This window comes from Triturus cristatus, chromosome 2_1, assembly GCF_964204655.1.
Source record: "Triturus cristatus chromosome 2_1, aTriCri1.1, whole genome shotgun sequence".
In the NCBI taxonomy this organism is placed as follows: domain Eukaryota; kingdom Metazoa; phylum Chordata; class Amphibia; order Caudata; family Salamandridae; genus Triturus; species Triturus cristatus.
In genome coordinates, this window is record NC_140581.1 from 958,817,634 (window position 1) to 958,838,835 (window position 21,202).

Below are 21,202 nucleotides of genomic sequence, written 5' to 3' on the forward strand. Positions count from 1 at the left end.
GAATGTTGCTGCTTGCAATACATTCCAGGTTAATAACGTTTAAAAGTCTTCTGTGATTATGACACAGGTGCTCTTCTGCGCTACTACTAATCTTACTTGTTTGCAGCTTTCCGTTTGCGCTTGCTTAGCGTGATTCTTTACGAGTTTATTTTAGAGAAATTAAGTTACGTAATGCTACAGTGACTCACGTCCACTCCTTACTTTGTCCTGTCACTAATAGATAGGGGCGGATTGATACATAGGTTTAGGTACTTTGTATGAGCTTCTAATTGGTTAGTGGTATGCGTGATGCCCCCCTCACTCAGTTACGTGACGTGCTGCTAGTACGCCAGTCTTTAGAACCTTTCTAGTTTGTTCAATGAGTGGAGGTAGGCTTTGCAGTTACTTAGCAGTAGCAGATCAGCATCAATCAAACCAAAATTTGGTGTATACAAAAAATGTAGTCATGTTCATGTGTCCTCCATGATTGGATCATACACATTGTTGAGGAATACAGTCGAAATGCATACTTAATGTACAATTGGCATGCCTGGAATAGGTGGGCTAGGTTGGGTGGTACGTTGTACTAATTCTTAGGCTTACTTGTAACTTAGTTTTCTGGAATCAGAATGGAAGAATGGATTACTGTTGATAAATAGTAACTTAAGTAGTCGAACTGCGAATCCCCCGATATTACATGTTGACCAGATGAGATCGGTCAATGTAGTTATTGCAATTGTTTACATAAGTGTTTTTTGACCGTTGTTGAAAAATATTGTATTTGCTTAAGTTGACACCATCCATCAATGTTTGTCTCTTTCTTATATCTTTCCTGTTCATCAGCACCCAGGGGCAGACGGGCAGGGACTGGGCAGTCGGCGGGACAGGAACACCACGAGGAGGACACCGCTGAGGGCTCCTCTGCTGGCCCCAGTAAGTCTTCTTGTTTTTAATAATATTTCTTATTCCATAACTTTTACTGCCCCATTTCTCCCGAACTATAGTGTGTTTCCAAATGCTATTCTTTTACCACCAATTATCCTTCGATCTGTACGGTTTCAAAAAGCTTATCCCTGCCTCCGCTATGATGACTGAGTACCACTACATACTATCAGTCTGTCTGTCTGTACTGTAGTAGCTAGTCTTGCCCAGTTGGCCAGTGCCACTCTTTGTGAAAGGTTGTAATATAAAACTCATATTCACCAGTAGCTCATACAATCCGTTGGGTTGTTGTCTTGTACTACTTTTTACTCTTGTTGATGTTTAGGCTTTGAAAATTCACAGCAACAGCCCTACCAGATTTCTTAATATTTTGATATGATACCCTATAGGACATACAACTGTTGTAGGGATCTTGCACATACATTTGCACCAGAAAATAGGATGTTGGTGATGGTAGGTTGGGCCTTCCTTGCACACCTCAATCAGAAATTCCGCACCCACCACAATTCCACTGCTTGACTATAGTACTGTCTTGTCATACCTATTAGGTCTCGGAACCCTCCCCCCAAGATAACCAACAAGTAGACAACCCAGAACATTAACACACGCAACCTCTGTCGTGGAAGCTATTCACATGCACACCCTTACTTTAATTTGCTCAATCGTGTAAGTTAGTCCACTCCACACCAAATACCACAAAGTCTATGTAAGTTTCAAATTTTTATTTCGATTTGAGAAGGTCTGTACACTGTTTTCTTAGCAGCACCAACCGGCAAATCAATAACATTAAAACAATATACATTGTTACACTTATACAGTTGGGAATTAAATCATGATAACTGAAGTGGTGGAAGGCAGCACCACCATCCCATAGCAATTTAGTTTATATACATTTATAAATGAAGATGTGAGTGAAGGGACCCCTCACCTCAGAAGAACCTAGTACTGGTAGTTGGTGCATCGTTCAGAAGCTCTGGTTCGTAGAAGCGAATCTTGCGTCTGTAATGCGAAAAAAGAAATGGTGTGCGTTAGTATATTGCAACTTGCAAGCATTTCTCAGCCGTGCCAAAAAGTGTAGCATCTATGGATAAGTAATATGGACTAACAGTAACAGTAGTACACCAGTTCTTCCTAAAAAAGTGGCTTGTTAATGTTTGTTGACCGCCTGTACGCAGCGCGTAGACTAGACAGTAGCAGTGTGAGGCAGGTCATGTGGGCTCAAAGGTGTCTTAAGAAGCTGCAAGGTAAAGGTAACGTCACATGTGCATGGCTAGGGCTAATCAAGCAAATGCTACAATGATCATATAACTTAGTGTCTACTCTACTACTACCTGATTTGTACTAGTGATTTATGTTAGTATTAACTCATTTTTCAACCTTGCTACTGATCAATAGGGGGGAGGTGTATATGTTGCCTAATAAATGTGTAATGTTTTCTAGGCGCACTACCGACCACCATTGCTGGGGCCAGCGAAGGCGACGCAGAGGGCGAGGATGCGGCAGTTGCAGATAGCAACGGAGGGGGAGTGGCAGCACCAGTGGCAGGCGGTGGTAAGTTAGATTCATAATCTTTAACTATTGTTGAACTTGACAGCACACTCACTGCAAAGGTGTACTGTATGTATATGTATACTGTAAAGTTGTGAATTAGGGCCCCATTAGGATGGTGGGCGTATTGCCCCCGCCGGGCTGGCTGGAATTCACTGCCGTCACAGCAGGGGCAAACCTCCCGCCATCCCTGTAGAAAATATTCAGACATGTCTAGGCGGAAAAGGGTTCAATATGGCGGTGGTGTCTCTCTCACCACACCGGCAGCCATATAATCTGCATTTTGGAATGCCTTTGCGTGGCGGCATTACCGTCCGCCACGGAAAGGCATGCACACATTGCAGAGTATGCTTGGGGGCCCCCATGGAGGGTACCTACCGATGCTATGGTACCCCCCCGACTTTCAAAGCAAAACGTGACAGGCTCCGTGCGAGGCCCGTCATGTTGTGCTTGGAAAAGCAGCACAACATTTTAGCATTGCTTTCAGCAAAGCCAACCAGAATTTAAATTTAAAATAACAGGGTGCGCCCGCCACTGTGCCGGGCGCATCATCCTAATTAATTGTCCCCACGGGACCCCCACCCTTTTTTAGCAGTCGGATGGCGGGCGGACAAAGTCCGCCCGCTATCCGATGTCGTAAGTAAGTATGAGTTCTTGGGGACGTTTGAAGAGTGAACTAGAAGACTAGAATTCCCTTTAATTGGTATAGGACTAGGAGCCAGAGTATTGAGTAACCAATGGCCTCATCTATCTGATTTCAACTCCGCTTTGAAAGTTTTATGGAGAAGAGCACCTGGTGCACTGTTCAACTAAAAAGTGTAAGACAGGTGGAAGGAAGAAGGACGGGCGACATTTAAAATGTTATGTACTACTGTGCTTTATTTTATAGTGCTACTCTACCATGCCACTATGTGTGTAAATAATTACCTTGTCCTACTGTTTTATTAAGACTATATTTTACAATTGTCTTGCTTTTTCTTTTTGATACACAGCTACTCCAAAAATCAACCGGAAGGAGTTGGCCGCCAAGGCACGGCGCCGGAAGCTGGAGGCAATCCAGCATGAATACCGGCGGCTGGTGGTCCTAGCCGAGGAGGAGGAGGAGACTGCAGCAGCAATTCAAGCCTCCTCCAGTGCCCCGGGCCCCAGCCACCGCCCTCCAGCGGTACGGCGCCACTGTCTGGCGGCTGCCCGCCGCCACCGTGCCATCTCCGGTGCCCCCCCACTGTGGCTGCAACTGCCGCGGCCTTAGACGCCGCGTCGCCCATTTAGAGGACCAGATTCGTGTCCTCCTCCAGTCCCGCCCCACCAGTTAGTCCCTGTCACTGCCCCTTTTTTAATTCCTGTTCGTTCTTGACTCGTTTGGGCGTTCTCTATTTCTATGGACAGTCGTTGGGGTTAGGGAGGTGGGTGGGTTAGCTTTTGTGGGTTTAGTTTATTTGTTAGGGTCAATTAAATATATTTTTCTATGTTACATGCAATGTTGTTAATGTTTTGTAGGTGGGGTAACTGTTTTACATCACACTGTTTCTTTGCTGGTGCATGGCCGCCCATAGCGTGTGTTTGATTTCAATAATTTGCTGACTGTATAAGACACAAACAGATAGATGCGACACACCTCACTCATTGACTGGTCCTACTATGCATTCTTTGGAGTGGTGTTTGAAACTGACATCATTGACAACATGTCCATTATTGATTCTGCCTCCCCCAAACTTCTCTCTTACCGGTGCTTGATGTTTATGTCCAACTGTGGCACAGCACTGGCTGCATGGTGAAGATGGTTTCCTTTTTCATACATGCCATGATTGGGGTGGTGGTGGTAGTATAGTAGTAGTAGTATACACTGGCAGGGTGGCAGCATTTCCAAAAAAAGAAAAGGAGATAGTCAATCGCCTTTGAGAGACTGTTAGAGGAGTAGTTGAATGAAGTACATCACAGAATTTACCGAGCAACAATTATATGCTCAAATATTTGACAAAAAAACTGAATGCTGGTTATTATGAGGATAGCCTACTAGACAGAGTTACAAACTATAGTTTTGTCGACTTGGCTATGCCTACAGTCTAACAGTTAGTGCTGTATATGAGGAATGACAACAAACAAATCCAATCAATGCCGGCAATTCATGCTGAGGTATATGTTCCTTTGTTAAATAAAATAACCTGTGAAATATCCTACTCATGGGTGGGCAAGCAGAAGAAGTTCATCGCTCTGCATTGAAATTGAAGTAGTGTTGCTTTCACCACATCCGCCCCAGCAAGTGTGTAATTAAGTATTGGTGTACATTTAATTTAGTTACACCTCGACAATAAGTCACACAGCCCGGGGGAAGAGGGTTAGGGTCCGTTGATTGGATGGGAAGGGGGATTTCGGGAAAGGTTTGACATAGAAAAACAGTATGCATACATAGACAAACAAACGACAATCATTGAAGACTACAATACCATATCCATTCCATATGTTAAGGTATAAAAAAGGAAATGCATGCATGATGAGACCCGGATTACATACACTTCTATTTCTTGTTCTGTTCCGGCCTTAATACTTTAACAGATAGCAAATAGAAATTTAAAATATTGGTAGTGAAGAATCGTAAACACAGAGCAAACGTAATGATGATTGATAACAACAACTCCAAGAACACACTGTTGTAAAGAATGTATACAAGATATTAATCAAATTATTTAAAAGAAGTGAAAAGTGGATACTGTTACTGTCTTATCCTGGTCAAAAATGTGGACTGGTTTTTTGCATCTCGGCATTCCTCTTGCTCCTCTCGTCCATCAATCTTGGGTGTGTCGCCTCACCACTCGCCACTGCCCGGCTGGAATAAAAAGGTGATTGATTGGTAAGGTAATTAATATGCATTGTAATGTTTTACAAAGTTTTGGACAAGGCCCGGCCTGTAATTTTAGATTGAAAACCAAAGGGGATATTCAGAAAGAAAGTGAAAACAAATGCACAAGTGATGGTGTAGTGCAACAAGAACACTTTCCGAGGTGGCATGTATGCATATGCATCATCTCTACTGTAGTCTGTTTCCAGCATAGACCTTCAACAGTAACAGGAGAGATCAGGCCCACAGTGCTTACCATTAGCACATCCTACGTTAACACTTTAGAGTCCTTTTTTTTTTTCTCTCAAAGAGTTGGACAAACGCAAAGCACATTATCCATTCCAGACATAGCATTTTACAGTTAAAGTTAGTAAAATCAATGCACTGCAGTCATTCCACCGCTACACTCTATTCAACTTCTACACAGACATTTGGGTGTGCTGTGGTTGTGGTTCACGTGTTTACCTTTAGGCTTTTCCGTTTTATGCCACTCATGAAACATCCTCCTGACTTCATCATCAGCTCTGATACTTCTACTGACTGAAGATCGGCCTGCAGTACAAGTGTAATTTTTATAACACAACAAGAGTAGAAATATAAATATTACTGACTTGAGTCATTCTTTATTGTGTACAGAAAGATAGATTAACACTAGTACACTTTGACATCACTTTGTGCACAACAAACAACGCAAACACAAAGACCAATAGCTCAGAGTCAGGTGTCCAATGCATGCCATTAATTATCATCATTTATTACCTGTTACTTCTCATCTTAAGTTAACGGGCCGTCTCTTTCGCCATCATCATGACGGACGGTGCTGTTAAGTCACAGTCATTTGCATTGCGCAGATTGAGTGAGTCCCCTTCCTGTATTGAATTAAAAGCAATGTATCACCAAGATGCAGGAGAAGTACACATTTCTTGTTTGCCAGAAGAGGAAAATTAGTAATTACTAGTGTGTTCTGTAGAAAGTTGATTAGTGGCAGTGCACAATTACATCAATTCATGCGCAACACACCACAAAATCTACATCATTCAGTCTGCTATTCTGCGGCCAATGCATGGCATCAATCATTACCTGTTGCATCTCATCTCGTTAACGCTGCAGGCCGTCTCTTTCGCCATCATCATGATGGACGGTGCTGTTAAGTCACAGTCATTTGCATTGCGCAGATTGAGTGAGTCCCCTTCCTGTATTGAATTAAAAGCAATGTATCACCAAGATGCAGGAGAAGTACACATTTCTTGTTTGCCAGAAGAGGAAAATTAGTGTGTTCTGTAGAATGTTGATTAGTGGCAGTGCACAATTACATCAATTCATTCATGCGCAACACACACAACAAAATCTACATCACTCAGTCTGCTTTTCTGCGGACAATGCATGGCATCAATCATTACCTGTTGCATCTTATTTTCAGTTAATGGCCAGTCTCTCTCGGCTCTGAAGGAGGATAGCTATAGAAGTCATCAGATTCATGGGCCACTTGTTTTGGAAGGACGAGGAAAGTTTGAATTTGTTGTTACCATCATCCAATCATCATTCATGAGGGAAATGGAATTGACCAGGAGATGCAGTATGATCGAGCGGAGGAGCTGGATTCTGAGGACTGTAGTGTCAAATGGCAGACACCTGAAACTTGTATCTTAAATTAGAAGATTAGAAGACGGTGATAATGCATTGGTTGCGATTCACAAGTTTATAACCGGAACAACAGACACAAACAAAGGGGGAAAAAAGGGAGGAAGACAGTAAGTGCGAGCCTAATTGTCAGGGAAGTATAGCTCGTCCTCAAACTCTGGGGGATCTTCCAGTAGTAGGTAATCATCTGACACAATACTTCCGTCACCTGAGCCGCTGTCCTCATCTTCCTCTGTTGATTCATGCATTGTGTAATTCGGTGGTATGAAGTGCTGATTCATTTTGATCATTGTTAACCTCTCCACGTTTTTGGGAGATAGACTGGTCCTTCTCAAGGTTACAATGGAACCAGCAGCACTGAAAACACGTTCGGAAGAGACACTTGCGACAGGGCAAGCCAGATAGCTTATCGCCAGCCTGCTGAGCTGTGGCCATTCAGACCTTTTCCTATACCAATACTGCACTGGGTTTTGATCAACGTACACCTCTGTTGGGTCGTCCAGATAGGCCTGGACCATCCGCTCAATGTTCAGGGTTGCTGCTGGTAAGCTTTTGTGCTGTTTTTTCTGTGCATCAGCACTGTGCTTACGGCCCATCTTTACATACCAATCTGATAATGATTGTACTCGGCTGAATGATCCAGTTATTGTTTTTGTAGTCGATGGTGATGGTGAGTGTTGCGATTGTGAGCCAACCGCACTGCCCTCAGCCGACGAAGTTGCACTTGATTCTGCATGGCCTGCTTCAGTATCAGTACTTGTTGTGGGTTGATGTGGCGGGCTTTTAATTAGCAGCCCTTCGTTTTCAAACTTGATGGCTGCTTCAGCTATACAACTTTTGTAGCGGGCAACATCAGTGTCGGAAAAAGAAAGGAATAGTCCTAATTTTGCACGTGGATCCAGAATTGTGGCACAAATGTAATGTTCTTGTGACAAAATTTTATTTTGTATCCTTACATTTTCTGATAAGCGCCTGGATAAGCTCTCCACCAAGTCATGGGCTTGCCTTCTGTCCTCTACACCTTTGTAGGATTCAGACACATTATTCAGCTCATGCTCTAGCATTTGCAACAATGGGATAGCTTGGCCCATTGTACAGTCCTCCTTGCTGACTTCACGTGTGAAGACCTCAAAAGGAGACAGCATCTCAGTCAGGCATTGAATTAGGGTCCATTGCTCCCTCTGAAGGGTCATGCCTTTAACACTAGCATCACTGCTTCTGTACCAGACATAATCATTGAGTGACCTGTGCTGTTCGTACAGACGATCAAGCATGTAATACGTTGAGTTCCAACGTGTTGCCACCTCCTGGATGAGTGCCTTGACTGGCATCCTACGCTCACGTTGGAGGATCCTCAGCTGCTTCCGAGCTTTAAAAGAATGGCTGAAATGAGTGCATATTCTTCGGCAGATGGACAGTAAATTGCTTACTATGGGTTCTTTTTTCAGAAAGTCTTGCACTATAATGTTTATGCAGTGTGCCAAACATGGAACCCTGAAATAGGAACCAAGTTCCATGGCCTTAAGTACATTACTGCCATTGTCTGTGGCAACAAAACCAATACCAAGCCCTCTGGGCCGCAGCCATTCCAAAACCTTGGTGCGAAACTCTTCTAAAATGTTTTCAGCCGTATGAGATTTCTCCATGGCGAACATGGCTACAGTTGCATGTTTCCGAGTACCTTAAAAAATCGCAGCTGTGTCAACAACACCTCGTGCAGATAGTTGATCTTTAACCCCCACAAAAGAGATCCAGTGTGCAGTGATACACATGTAATCTGTGGCTTGGCAACTGGTCCACATGTCTGTTGTCAGGTGGATATTGTGCACAGCACTCTTCTGCAAAGCTTGTCCAACCAATTCCAGCACATCATGATGTAGTGCCGGAACAGCAATTCTTGCGAAATAGGACCGGCTTGGAACTTTCCATTTCGGGCAGATGGCAGACACAAATTCAAGGAAACCCACCCCTTCCACAAATGAAAAAGGAAGAAGGTCCAGCGCTAACATTTTAGCCAGCTTCGCATTGTACAATCGTGCCGTTGGGTGGTTGCGTTGTAACTGCCCCTCCAACCTAAACATGCTGTCAATGGTAGGCTGGCTTACTTTCCTTAGTGGTGCCATTAACCCACTAAGGCTCAACGACACAGATTGTCTCATTGAGGTACTCGCCGGTCGCCTTGGTGTCTCACCCACACTCTGAGTATGGCTCTTACTGCGGTGCCACTCTGATGTTATGAGGAGGATGTGGGCGTTACCACTGCAGTGACTGCACTACTGGAGACAAGGCTAGAAATGCCTCCCTGTTCTTCACCTGCCACCACAATAATATCGTTCCCTGATTCCTGACCAACTTCAAAGGGTTTAGTTTTCCTACTTTCTTTTAACTTAAGTAGGTGATCCTCCCACACAATAGTGTGGTGTATTCTGAGATGACTTGCTTGTCCTCCGGTACCATAGTTTGTACCAAGCTTACCACGCCGAACACCTTGCCGACAAATTGCGCATATAGCAACGTTCTCCTCCTTGGCGCTAACAGAAAAGAAGTCCCAAACTGGGGAGGAGAACTTTCTGGCACTGCTGGATGTGCCACTTTCAACACCAGATGAACTTGAGGGGGTGCTTGAAAATATGTGACCCTGTCCACCTACACTGTGACTTTTACTACCACTTCCTACTGAGGTGGTTGAGCTGGATGTAGGTCCCTGCCGGGCCTTGGAAAATATGGCAGCTGGAGGTAGTGGTGGTGTAACCTGTGTTGGTGAGATCCGTGCTACATCCCGCTCAGTAGCAGCCTTTCTGGATAGGGTTAGAATGTCGGTCTCCAATCCCTTTGGGGCGGGAGTAATGTGCGTGATGACTGGCTCGTCTTCATCAACATCATCACCCCCCTCTTCTACATCTACCTCCATAACTCTAAGTTTTTCTGGGACCTTCCTTTTCAGAAGCAATGTCTTGTGGCGTACTTCACTCTCAGACCGAGCTGGTGGGACCCAAGTGTCATCACGATCATCAGAAGCGGGGCTTGAAGAAGAAGATGATGGACTAAGCCTCCTTTTCCTTGCTGGTGGTCTGGAAGACAATAGATGTTCTGAAACAGTGGTTTGACTTCGCTCCGCTTTGTCTGCAGGAAGCTCGATTTCCTGAAATGCCCCTACGTCAGGAGCAACAACTACTATGGTGGGCTGTTGTGGCGGCTGCTGCTGTTCTGGTTGCGGCGGCTGCTGCTGCTGTTCTGGTTGCGGCGGCTGCTGCTGCTGTTCTGGTTGCGGCGGCTGCTGTTCTGGTTGCGGCGGCTGCTGTTCTGGTAGTTGCCCGTTAGTAGACTGGCTACCTCTGCGACAGTAAAGCCCTTTGGCCTAGGTTGGTGGGGTTGCTGGACCGCTGTGCTGCTCCCAGCTTGGTTCCCGGACAACGCTTTGGTGCCAAAAAAAACCTTGGCCGGCACACCACCAGTCGTGGTTAATGGCACTTCCTTTTTCTGTTCCTTCTTCTCACCAGCAACTTTCTTGGTACTGGACCTGGTACCTTTCTTTGGGGCCATCTTATTCCGACGTCTGGCAGGAGGCAGATGCACAACAAGTTCTGGTCACACGTGGGCGTGATGCGCAGCAGGACTTCTGTCTGGCTGGCAGTACAACGGGTAGCCAGGTGATGCCGATGACACCTCCTACTCTGTCTTTTGTGCACCTAAAAGCAAAGAAGACAGGAGAAGAACATCAGTGAAATGTTGCATTTGTTTTTGTGGTTCAGTTACTTAGTACTGTACTAGTGCAAACAAAAGATAGTCTAGCCATTTATGATTTTTTTTTAACTAGAGCTATGTTATACTACTAGTACTGTGTACAGCCACACTACACTCTCAGGAAGGTGATGTCTAAAAATTCAACTGATCACATAGAAAACACTTGATCAATAAAGCTGTGGCTACCTGCTCTGGTAGCAGTGGATGAAAGCAGGCCTGTTGGCAGACAAGGCCAGGCAAGCTTGCAGGCCTAGGCCTCAAAATGGCCACCAGCCACATGGCGAGCCCCAACAACATCAGCAAGGCCACCCCAAAAAACACACTTCCCCAACTCAATCCAATGCCATCCATGCCCTAAATGATGTCTAAATTCAACAGAGCACACAGAAAACAGTAGATTACTAAAGCTGTGGCTACCTGCTCTGGTAGCAGTGGATGAAAGCAGGCCTGCTGGCAGACAAGGCCAGGCAAGCTTGCAGGCCTAGGCCTCAAAATGGCCACCAGCCACATGGCGAGCCCCAACATCAGCAAGGCCACCCCAAAATACACTCTTCCCCAACTCAATCCAATGCCATCCATGCCCTAAATGATGTCTAAATTCAACAGAGCACACAGAAAACAGTAGATTACTAAAGCTGTGGCTACCTGCTCTGGTAGCAGTGGATGAAAGCAGGCCTGCTGGCAGACAAGGCCAGGCAAGCTTGCAGGCCTAGGCCTCAAAATGGCCACCAGCCACATGGCGAGCCCCAACATCAGCAAGGCCACCCCAAAATACACTCTTCCCCAACTCAATCCAATGCCATCCATGCCCTAAATGATGTCTAAATTCAACAGAGCACACAGAAAACAGTAGATTACTAAAGCTGTGGCTACCTGCTCTGGTAGCAGTGGATGAAAGCAGGCCTGCTGGCAGACAAGGCCAGGCAAGCTTGCAGGCCTAGGCCTCAAAATGGCCACCAGCCACATGGCCAGGCCCAACAACATCAGCAAGGCCACCCCAAAAAACACACTTCCCCAACTCAATCCAATGCCATCCATGCCCTAAATGATGTCTAAATTCAACAGAGCACACAGAAAACAGTAGATTACTAAAGCTGTGGCTACCTGCTCTGGTAGCAGTGGATGAAAGCAGGCCTGCTGGCAGACAAGGCCAGGCAAGCTTGCAGGCCTAGGCCTCAAAATGGCCACCAGCCACATGGCGAGCCCCAGCATCAGCAAGGCCACCCCAAAATACACTCTTCCCCAACTCAATCCAATGCCATCCATGCCCTAAATGATGTCTAAATTCAACAGAGCACACAGAAAACAGTAGATTACTAAAGCTGTGGCTACCTGCTCTGGTAGCAGTGGATGAAAGCAGGCCTGCTGGCAGACAAGGCCAGGCAAGCTTGCAGGCCTAGGCCTCAAAATGGCCACCAGCCACATGGCCAGGCCCAACAACATCAGCAAGGCCACCCCAAAAAACACACTTCCCCAACTCAATCCAATGCCATCCATGCCCTAAATGATGTCTAAATTCAACAGAGCACACAGAAAACAGTAGATTACTAAAGCTGTGGCTACCTGCTCTGGTAGCAGTGGATGAAAGCAGGCCTGCTGGCAGACAAGGCCAGGCAAGCTTGCAGGCCTAGGCCTCAAAATGGCCACCAGCCACATGGCGAGCCCCAAAATCAGCAAGGCCACCCCAAAATACACTCTTCCCCAACTCAATCCAATGCCATCCATGCCCTAAATGATGTCTAAATTCAACAGAGCACACAGAAAACAGTAGATTACTAAAGCTGTGGCTACCTGCTCTGGTAGCAGTGGATGAAAGCAGGCCTGCTGGCAGACAAGGCCAGGCAAGCTTGCAGGCCTAGGCCTCAAAATGGCCACCAGCCACATGGCCAGGCCCAACAACATCAGCAAGGCCACCCCAAAAAACACACTTCCCCAACTCAATCCAATGCCATCCATGCCCTAAATGATGTCTAAATTCAACAGAGCACACAGAAAACAGTAGATTACTAAAGCTGTGGCTACCTGCTCTGGTAGCAGTGGATGAAAGCAGGCCTGTTGGCAGACAAGGCCAGGCAAGCTTGCAGGCCTAGGCCTCAAAATGGCCACCAGCCACATGGCCAGGCCCAACAACATCAGCAAGGCCACCCCAAAAAACACACTTTCCCAACTCAATCCAATGCCATCCATGCCCTAAATGATGTCTAAATTCAACAGAGCACACAGAAAACAGTAGATTACTAAAGCTGTGGCTACCTGCTCTGGTAGCAGTGGATGAAAGCAGGCCTGCTGGCAGACAAGGCCAGGCAAGCTTGCAGGCCTAGGCCTCAAAATGGCCACCAGCCACATGGCGAGCCCCAACAACATCAGCAAGGCCACCCCAAAAAACACACTTCCCCAACTCAATCCAATGCCATCCATGCCCTAAATGTGATTGAAAATGAAATATATTCAAAAAACAAAAGGAACAGTTGCTTCATCATGCACACAGTCACACACACCCATGAGGCCATGCCCATGGCTAGCTCGGGCCTACTACTACAACCCACAAAATTAAAATAAATTTAAAAAAAAAAAAGGAATGATGATAATTAATTATCAAAAATAAATTGTAGTTACACAACAACTGCAATGCCCACAATCAAACACAACAACCACTTACTTGTAAAATATCCTATTCCAAAAATCCTGAAATCCAATTGCAATGATGCAGCAGACAAAAAGAGTGATCTTTCCAGCTCCAAATCCAAAGGCAGAATGAGCAGGAGATGGACAAAGCACTGGGAGGAGCCTGCTGGACAGGAACAGGAAGTTGGAGAATCTGTGTCACTTCCTCCCTCTCTCCACCTTGTAAAAAAAAAATGACTCCTTGCACAAAAAAGGAAAGCCAAATGTGAATGTAAGGAGTTCTTTTCATCCAAAATCAGTATTTGCAGATGGTTTCATGCTGCTAGAGCCGATATTCCTCTCCAAATTGTAAATTTTACGTTGTTGAGTTCTCCAGCTTCACATTACTTCCGCCGGCGTGTCGAAAACGATATGATCGCGTTCTCTTCTTTGTCCCTGTCGCGTTGGATATGACGTGTTCGCGGTCTCTTTCTCCTGTTCGCGTTCGATTTCATGTGCCCGCGTCCTCATTCTCTGGCTCGCGATGTAGAATGACATGTTCGAGATCTCAATCTTCTCATACTCGCGCGGTGCATGATCGCGAGAAGAAAGACGTGATCGCGCGACAAATGACGTGATCGCGTGAAAAATGACTTGAATGCGGCCGCGAACTCTCGCGAGACAGCGCAAAATGGCTACCAAAATCCAACATCTCGTGGAGAACGCGACCGGGTCAAGAAAACTTGTCGGAGAACGCAGGGATTCAGGTAAGGCGATCGCGCGCGCGCGAGAATGTATTGTTTTACAGCGCGAGCAAGAAAAAAATTATCGCTAAGCTGCGGAATGCGGAAATTTTGACATTTTCGCGCTTTCCGCGGAACGCGAGAATGCCAAAATATCGCAATTTCCGCGAACGGAACGGAATTTTGGCCCAGGCCTAGTTGAAGCCAAAGATTTGCCCAATTTCAAAATACAGAGACCACAATCAATCAATCAACTTGAATTTATACAGCGCAGCTAATCACACAAGAAGGTATCCAGGCACTAGGTTCTTGCTGGGATCAGTCAAAAAGCCCGGTCTTGAGTCCCTTTCTGAATTCGGATTCGTAGCTTGTGTGTGAGGGCGAGGGAGGAGGAACACAGGTGTAAAGTGTGTTTGTGGAAGTTCAGGTGGTGGTTGATGTATGTTGATCCTTGGTGTGGAGGTACTTGCAGGCGTGTATCAGCATCTTGAATTGACATATTTTATTGATGAGGAGCCAGTCGAGGTTCCTGAGGTGGGGGGTGATATGAGTCTATTTGGGGAGATTCAGGATGAGTCTGGCAACTGAGTTCTGAATGGTATGGAGTCTCTTCAGGAGTTGGGAGTTGATTCCTGCATAGAGCGCATTGTCGTAGTCCAGCCAGCTGATGACTAGGGCTTGAGTGACAGTTTTCCTGGTACTTACGGGTAGAGCTGAGGGAATTTTTAATTCCGCCAGCCGAATTGGAGTAATTTAGTAATTCCACTTTACCATTGTAATGCAGAATTATTAATACAATCTGCTGCTCTGCTATGCCGGTGGAATCATGCTTTGCAAATTGCAACCATGTGTTGCATGGGCCCCTGCACTGTACCGTAGCCTGCTGCCACCACCCAGAGTAGGTCCCGTCTCTTCTACCCACACCAGCTTTCCAGTCAGAGGCGACCTCGCCTCCATGATGTCACATCACTCAATGCCTCACCTGGCACAAGTGCCCTGGAGAGCTGGTGAGGCCCTGGGAGTGCAGGAGCAGTAGGAGGGAGTGGCAGGGTGGACAGAGGCCTGAGTGACCTGTTGCCGTCACATGCAGTACTTAGGCAGGTGTGGACCATGCAACAGAGGAAGAGGCGGGGGGCCTCCGGGTGACTCGACTCCCAGCTCTCCGTGCTGCTGGAGAAAGTTGACTTGTGTCGTGATGTGTAAATCAAGAGGGATCCTGCTGGAGACTGGAGAGCATGCAGAACTTAAGTAACAGCCTGCATATGCAGCAGACCTGTAAGGGAAGGTTGCCCACTTGCTCCTTGCATGCTACATCTTTGGTTCAATAGTGACTCCCTTGAACACTAAGCCATTGAGTGTAGCTGTGACCTGTGTCTCCTGCTTCTCCCCCACTTCCTCTGTACCGTACTCCTTTGCTGCATGTGTTCCATGGATGCTGCCTGTGTTTACATTGTAGTGCTGCCCTTGTACATGCCTCCCACCCTTTGCTCACATAACAGTGAGCCAGTACTGGGTAACTTCTAGTGAGCACACTCCATTCACAGGAACAGGGATGAAGCACATGCTGTAAGAGGAGCAGCAGCTTTTAGAAGTGGCGTTGTGAGTAAAATTGTAGTAGCACCAAGGAGTGCTGTCAGTAGTGGAATAGTGATTGTAAGCTTGGGAGGTAAACTCCCACAACATTTAGAGTGCGGAGTTCCAAAAAGCTCCAAAGTGGAGTTTTTCTTCTGTTACGGCTCACCAATGTTAAGTTGGTGAGCGTGCGTGAGGAAAATCCAGTGCTAGACCACCTTCCAACGAGATTTCTCAATGTGTTGAGAAACCTGCTGCTCATGTTGAGGAAGCTGCAGCTCGAGTAGAACATCCACTTGAGCTCCAGAAAGAAGATGCACCCTTTTCCGCTGAGTAGTGTCGTTCGTGCTGGTTTTACAATGCGTGACAAACTCCTGGCACTAAAAATCATCACAAGCTGCGTGACTTACCTCACTCTGCCGCTTGCTGAACTTTGCGGAGCACAGAGGGGGTTTCCGCAAACTCCACCTAGGCCTAATGCATTGGTGGAGACTTGCTCTGTCCCATTGCTAGAAAAAAAGCATAATTGCAGGTCAAGACTGAGGTGCATTGATGGAGTTGTGTACGTGCTCAGTACTGAAACAGCAGAAGGCCTGCATGTCAGGATGAATTGCAGTTTCAGGGCTGTATATAGGCCCACAATTGTTTAATATGGACATACTGTAGGTCGGGATTGAGGTGCCTTGGTGGAGGTGGGCACATGTACCATACTAAAATAGCAGATAATAGTATGAATTAGAACCGATTTGCACTGAATGAACTGTGTTTGATTCTTAGTCTGGACAAGAAAGGGTACTGCAGAACAGGTATGAGGTACACTGACACAGCTGTACATGTGACCTGAACCGGTACCTGCAAAAAGAACAATTGATGGACCGAATGTTGAACAATGTCAAACATTCACCCCCTGTACAGATATCTGGGCTTCAATCCATCGTGTTTTGCTCCCCATGCCATTCCACTTTAAACCCAGACATATGCAAATCAGTCTTGGCCCTGTTCCCCATGGGAACAGTCTGGCCCGAACTGCCAGGCTAGATCCTCCCTGGACCAGAAACAAGAAGCCAAGCTAGCTTGACTCCAGTGGCATGTAGAGCATGGGACCCACATCTGGGCATACCTGTCCCACTCGGGGTGAAAAATAGTAAAAGAACAATTGATGGACAGAATGTTGAACAATGTCAAACATTCACCCCAGTAAAGACACCTGGGTCTAAATCCATAGTGCTTTTGCTCCCCATGCCATTACAGTTCAAACGCAGCCATATGACAAAACTTCAAATTAAAGCAAACTGATTTGCACTGGTTTTGCACACTTGTACAGTTTATGTAGTGTGGTGTCTAGGTTATAAAATAACTTTATACAGGTCTAAACTTACATTAATAAGTGTCTGGCAAAGGGAGGCGAGGAGCCTAAATACGCATGAATAGATTATATAAAGCATTTTGATGTAACAGCTTGCAGTACAAATAAACAACTTCACCATGTGATTTATTACATCCAGTCTTCTTTCCTTTTTGAAGGGACCTTTCTCACGGGTTCACATTCGCGAGAACATGCAGCATTTCAACACACTTCCTGGCACATTTGAAATGTTGCTGGTGCTTCTGAGAGTGTCAATAATAGCCTAAGCCCACCCAGCAGAGACACCCCCACCATCTGACGGAGAAGATAAAGTGAATATTAAGCAGATTATGGTGCCAGGTCATGGGAGTAACTGCTTGATTCACTTGGAGATAATGTCTCTGGTTCACACACCCTGCACAAACTCTGTGTTGTTCCTGAGCTGCACAAGTCCTCTGGCTCTGTTGTTGTGTGCTTTTTAACATACAGAAGCTAGGTTGCTTTGGAATGGGAACTTAAAATTCTGGTAAGGGGAAAGCGTTGATACTGTTGTTCAGTGCTCAATTGTACTGCTTGGGGCTTACCATGGTCAGAAAATGGTGTAAGGGCGCCTCCCAGTGTCTACAGTATGGTACTGAATGAAAAAACTTAAATGGTCAGAAACGGTTATAGATTGAACTGTGGAATTCTGCAGGAATTTTTATGTCACTCTGCAGAATTATGCGGAGTATAACTCCGCTAGCTCCCCACACCAAATCTGAAGATCTTTTGGAACATGTGGAGACAGGCAGAGTAGACTACAGTGATCTGGCATTTCATGGTGAGTTTGCTGTCCAGGATGATGCCAAGCTTGTGGATGTGGTCTGTTGGTGTGAGTCCGAGTTTGGAGGGCCACCAGGTGTCGTTCCACGGAGAAGTGTTGTTCCCAAAAATCAGCACTTCCGTCTTGTTTGTGCTGAGCTTCAGGCAGTTGGTCTTCATCCCGCTGGCAATACTTGTCATGCAATTGTGGAATCTGGTCCTAGTGGTGGAGGGGTTTTCTGAGAGCGAGAGGATGACCTGGGTGTCGTCTGCCTGGGATATGATGTTGAGGCCATGGGTTCTGACGATGTTGGCCTGGGGCGTCATGTAAGTAAGTTGAACAGGGTGGGTCTGAGGGATGAGCCTTGAGGGATGCTGCAGCTGATGCTCTTGGGTCTCAATGTGAAGGGTGATAGGCGGATTCTCAGGGTTCGTCCTGTGAGGAAGGATGCATTCTATTTGATAGCATCACCCTGGAAGCTGATGTGATGGTGTCTCTTGATGAGCGTGTTGTGGGATATGGTGTTAAACACTGCTGAGATGTCGATTGGGATCAGGGCCACTGTTTGGGGTTCTGATGTCGACAGACCCCATATAGCAGTGTTGCTTTTATAAAGGTCCATCGGCACCTTATCACTGCCAGGGACCTTCAGGTGCTTGCAATACCCTGGACTTGGTGACTTCTAATCTAAACTGGAACAGTGGTCAGAACTCAATGTTGGCAACATAATATCTATCATGTTTTGAAGCCAGTGTATTTTCAGAACATCCTTTCAATTAGGCTGGGAGGATTGTCAACATTACAGGGATCAGCATGTCTCATAAACATATGACAAGACTGAACACTGTCTTGGTCTCACCAAGGTAACAGTCCTGACACCATTACCCTTCCTGTTGCTACAGCAGGGTCCCTCAATGTAGTTAATCACTCGACTGGTAGACTCAGAACTAGATGTAGGGAAGTGAACACTTACCCTTGATTGTAACTTGTATTATTCCAATTGACATTTCATAATGTCCAAAATAAATATTTGCCCTTGAAAGGCCTCATTTTAGTACCTCCTACTGGATTGCTTTCTGCCACATCTAGGCTACCCTCAAACCACAGTAAAATCAAAATGTAACTTTTGAAATCTTAAATCAGGCCACAAACCCACACCTCCCTTAAAAAGGGCTGTCATGGACTTTATTGTTATGTCTAAATCAGTCACCTAAAGATGGTAAGCACAATGAGTAAAGCATGGTAGGTATATGTAAATGTGGCTATATCTCTCAGAAACATGTTGGCTTCTCCTGCTTAAGTACTGCTACACAATCCTGACAAATAACTTATTTGCAGCACACCTCCAATCTGCATGACATAAAACAACTGAGTAGCAACTTATCATCCACAAACAAACTCAGGGACCTCATGAGTGGATAGAAAGTGTTATCCAAATGATTCAGTGTCATACAATAAAATACAATTTTGTCACCAAATAGGAATATATAATTCTGTTTTAAAAACCACATTTGTTTTATATTTATTGAACAATAATTACTAAACTCAAATTCTAACAAACTCACAAAAGGGCACTAATTCTACCCACATCCACACACTTCCATAAAACACAAACCCATCTTAGACCATATTGAAACAGTCCTACCAAAATCTCTCCTGGTGCATCAATAATACAGGCCTCAACAACCCCCACCTTGTCCCAAAAGCCTACAAGCACCCCATCATAAAATCAAACAACTACCTAATACTTCCTCAAAAATCAGCTTTAAAAAACATTTCACTTGAAAGTCAGCATTGTTGGTCAGCTTCTAAAAACTGACTGCCATTTTGTACAGTTTAACATAAATCTAGTCAATATATTTCCAGATGGAGTGGAAATGGAAAACAACTACACCCACTACAACCTTTAGAGAGATCTGGGGATGGGGAGCTGCTACTGCTGCTAAGACTGAGGCAGCAATGGCAATGACAGCTGTGCTTTTGTTGTGGCTAGAAGTTGCCACCGACTGGTTTGAAATGCTATTATATGGTTCCATCCCCTCTTAATTTTTTTCCAAAACCCATGGAAAGGTATAGCAATAGCAGGGGTGGCTCCTCCACTAGAGCAGAGGAGCGACACGCTACTGCTGTCTCGCAGTGTGAGAAGCAGAAACATAAAATGGTAATAACTCTAATTTTATGTTTCTGCTTCTTGTACTGCGAGAAAGCAGAAGGGTTTGGTTGGAGGTGGGCGAGTGGGTGGGGCTGCTGTGTGAGCGGGGCTGGGCAGGGGAGGAATGGCGTGCCCACTCCTGGTTTAATCAGCCCTCTGGGGCCGGCCAAACCAGTCATGCGCACTGTGCCATTCTCCATGTAGGCTGCAATGCAGCCCACATGGATAACACGGCCGGTCCATTAACCCCTGGCTGGACGGCGCCCCAACCAATCACAATGCTGCTTGCAGGATTGTGACTGGTTTAGGGGTGGGAGCCTGGCTGCCTGCTTCCTGTTCCTCTCAGTGGCAGGAGAGGAGCAGAGACAACGCTGGTCCCGGCCAGCGGTAAGGTAAGTTTATTTATTTATTATTATTAAATTAACCCCCCCGGCATGACCCTCCTCCCCGAGGAACCCCACGGCCCTACACCCACTATTCATGTCGACTACGACTGAGCAATAGCCTCAATCACCAAATCACATGCTGCTGCCAGTTCTTTCTTTCCCTCTATGCCAATGGTAGCTGTTTCTGGGAAGAAATGCAACTAATTACCCATTGCAGCAAACACATATTTGCAAAGTCACACAATCCTACTCTTTCACTACTCATAACCTACATATCACGCCTCCTCCTCTCGCTACTCTTTTACTGCCAATGTCTTCTTTGATGTGGTGTTAAAATTATTCCTGGTCTGGGGTTAGGTAGATTACCATTAGGTTGGTTTAGGAGTGGACTAAGGGATTGTCTAACACATTGGTTCATAAACTGCCATCCGGGAAACACAGGGATCTGTGACGCCTTCTCAGGGGGCCTGTGACTGCTTAGAAAATTAAATATTGTTAACAGATTGATAAAGTGTATGTAAATAAAGAAGAAAAATGTAAAACTAAAAATGTTAAAACGTTATGTAAATGTGAAGGAATTTGCAGGTGAAGGCTAAAAATAAAGTTGTTGTCCTCAGATTAATTCGTGGGAGTAGTGCAAATGTATTAAAAAGAATATAGTATGGACGATGGGTGGCCTCAATTCGGTTTACAGAAGCCTCAATATTTCTATTAATATGAAAACTCTTTTTATATATATATTGTTTGATGCTGTCCCATACAGTCCATCTGCATCTACTTTTTCTTCTGTCACTCACTACCACAGTTTGTGCGCCTAAAAGTATGGGAAAAAAACAAGGCAGTGATGAGTGGTACCAACTGGTTTTGAGGCACAATATCACTGTGACATATCCCTGCACGTTGAA

At 45.6% G+C, this 21,202-nt stretch overlaps 1 protein-coding gene across 1 annotated transcript in view; it reads left to right on the forward strand.

The window, feature by feature from the left end:
• The first annotated feature begins 461 nt into the window (after positions 1–461).
• Positions 462–21,202, forward strand: part of LOC146866123 (uncharacterized) — a 37,397-nt gene continuing 16,656 nt past the window's right edge. Inside the window, exons 1-3 of the mRNA XM_085640357.1 lie at positions 462–912; positions 2,362–2,472; positions 3,462–3,634. Coding sequence (XP_085496483.1) covers positions 786–912; positions 2,362–2,472; positions 3,462–3,634 — 411 coding nt within the window. The 5' untranslated portion in view covers positions 462–785. The remainder of the gene's footprint in view (positions 913–2,361; positions 2,473–3,461; positions 3,635–21,202) is intronic.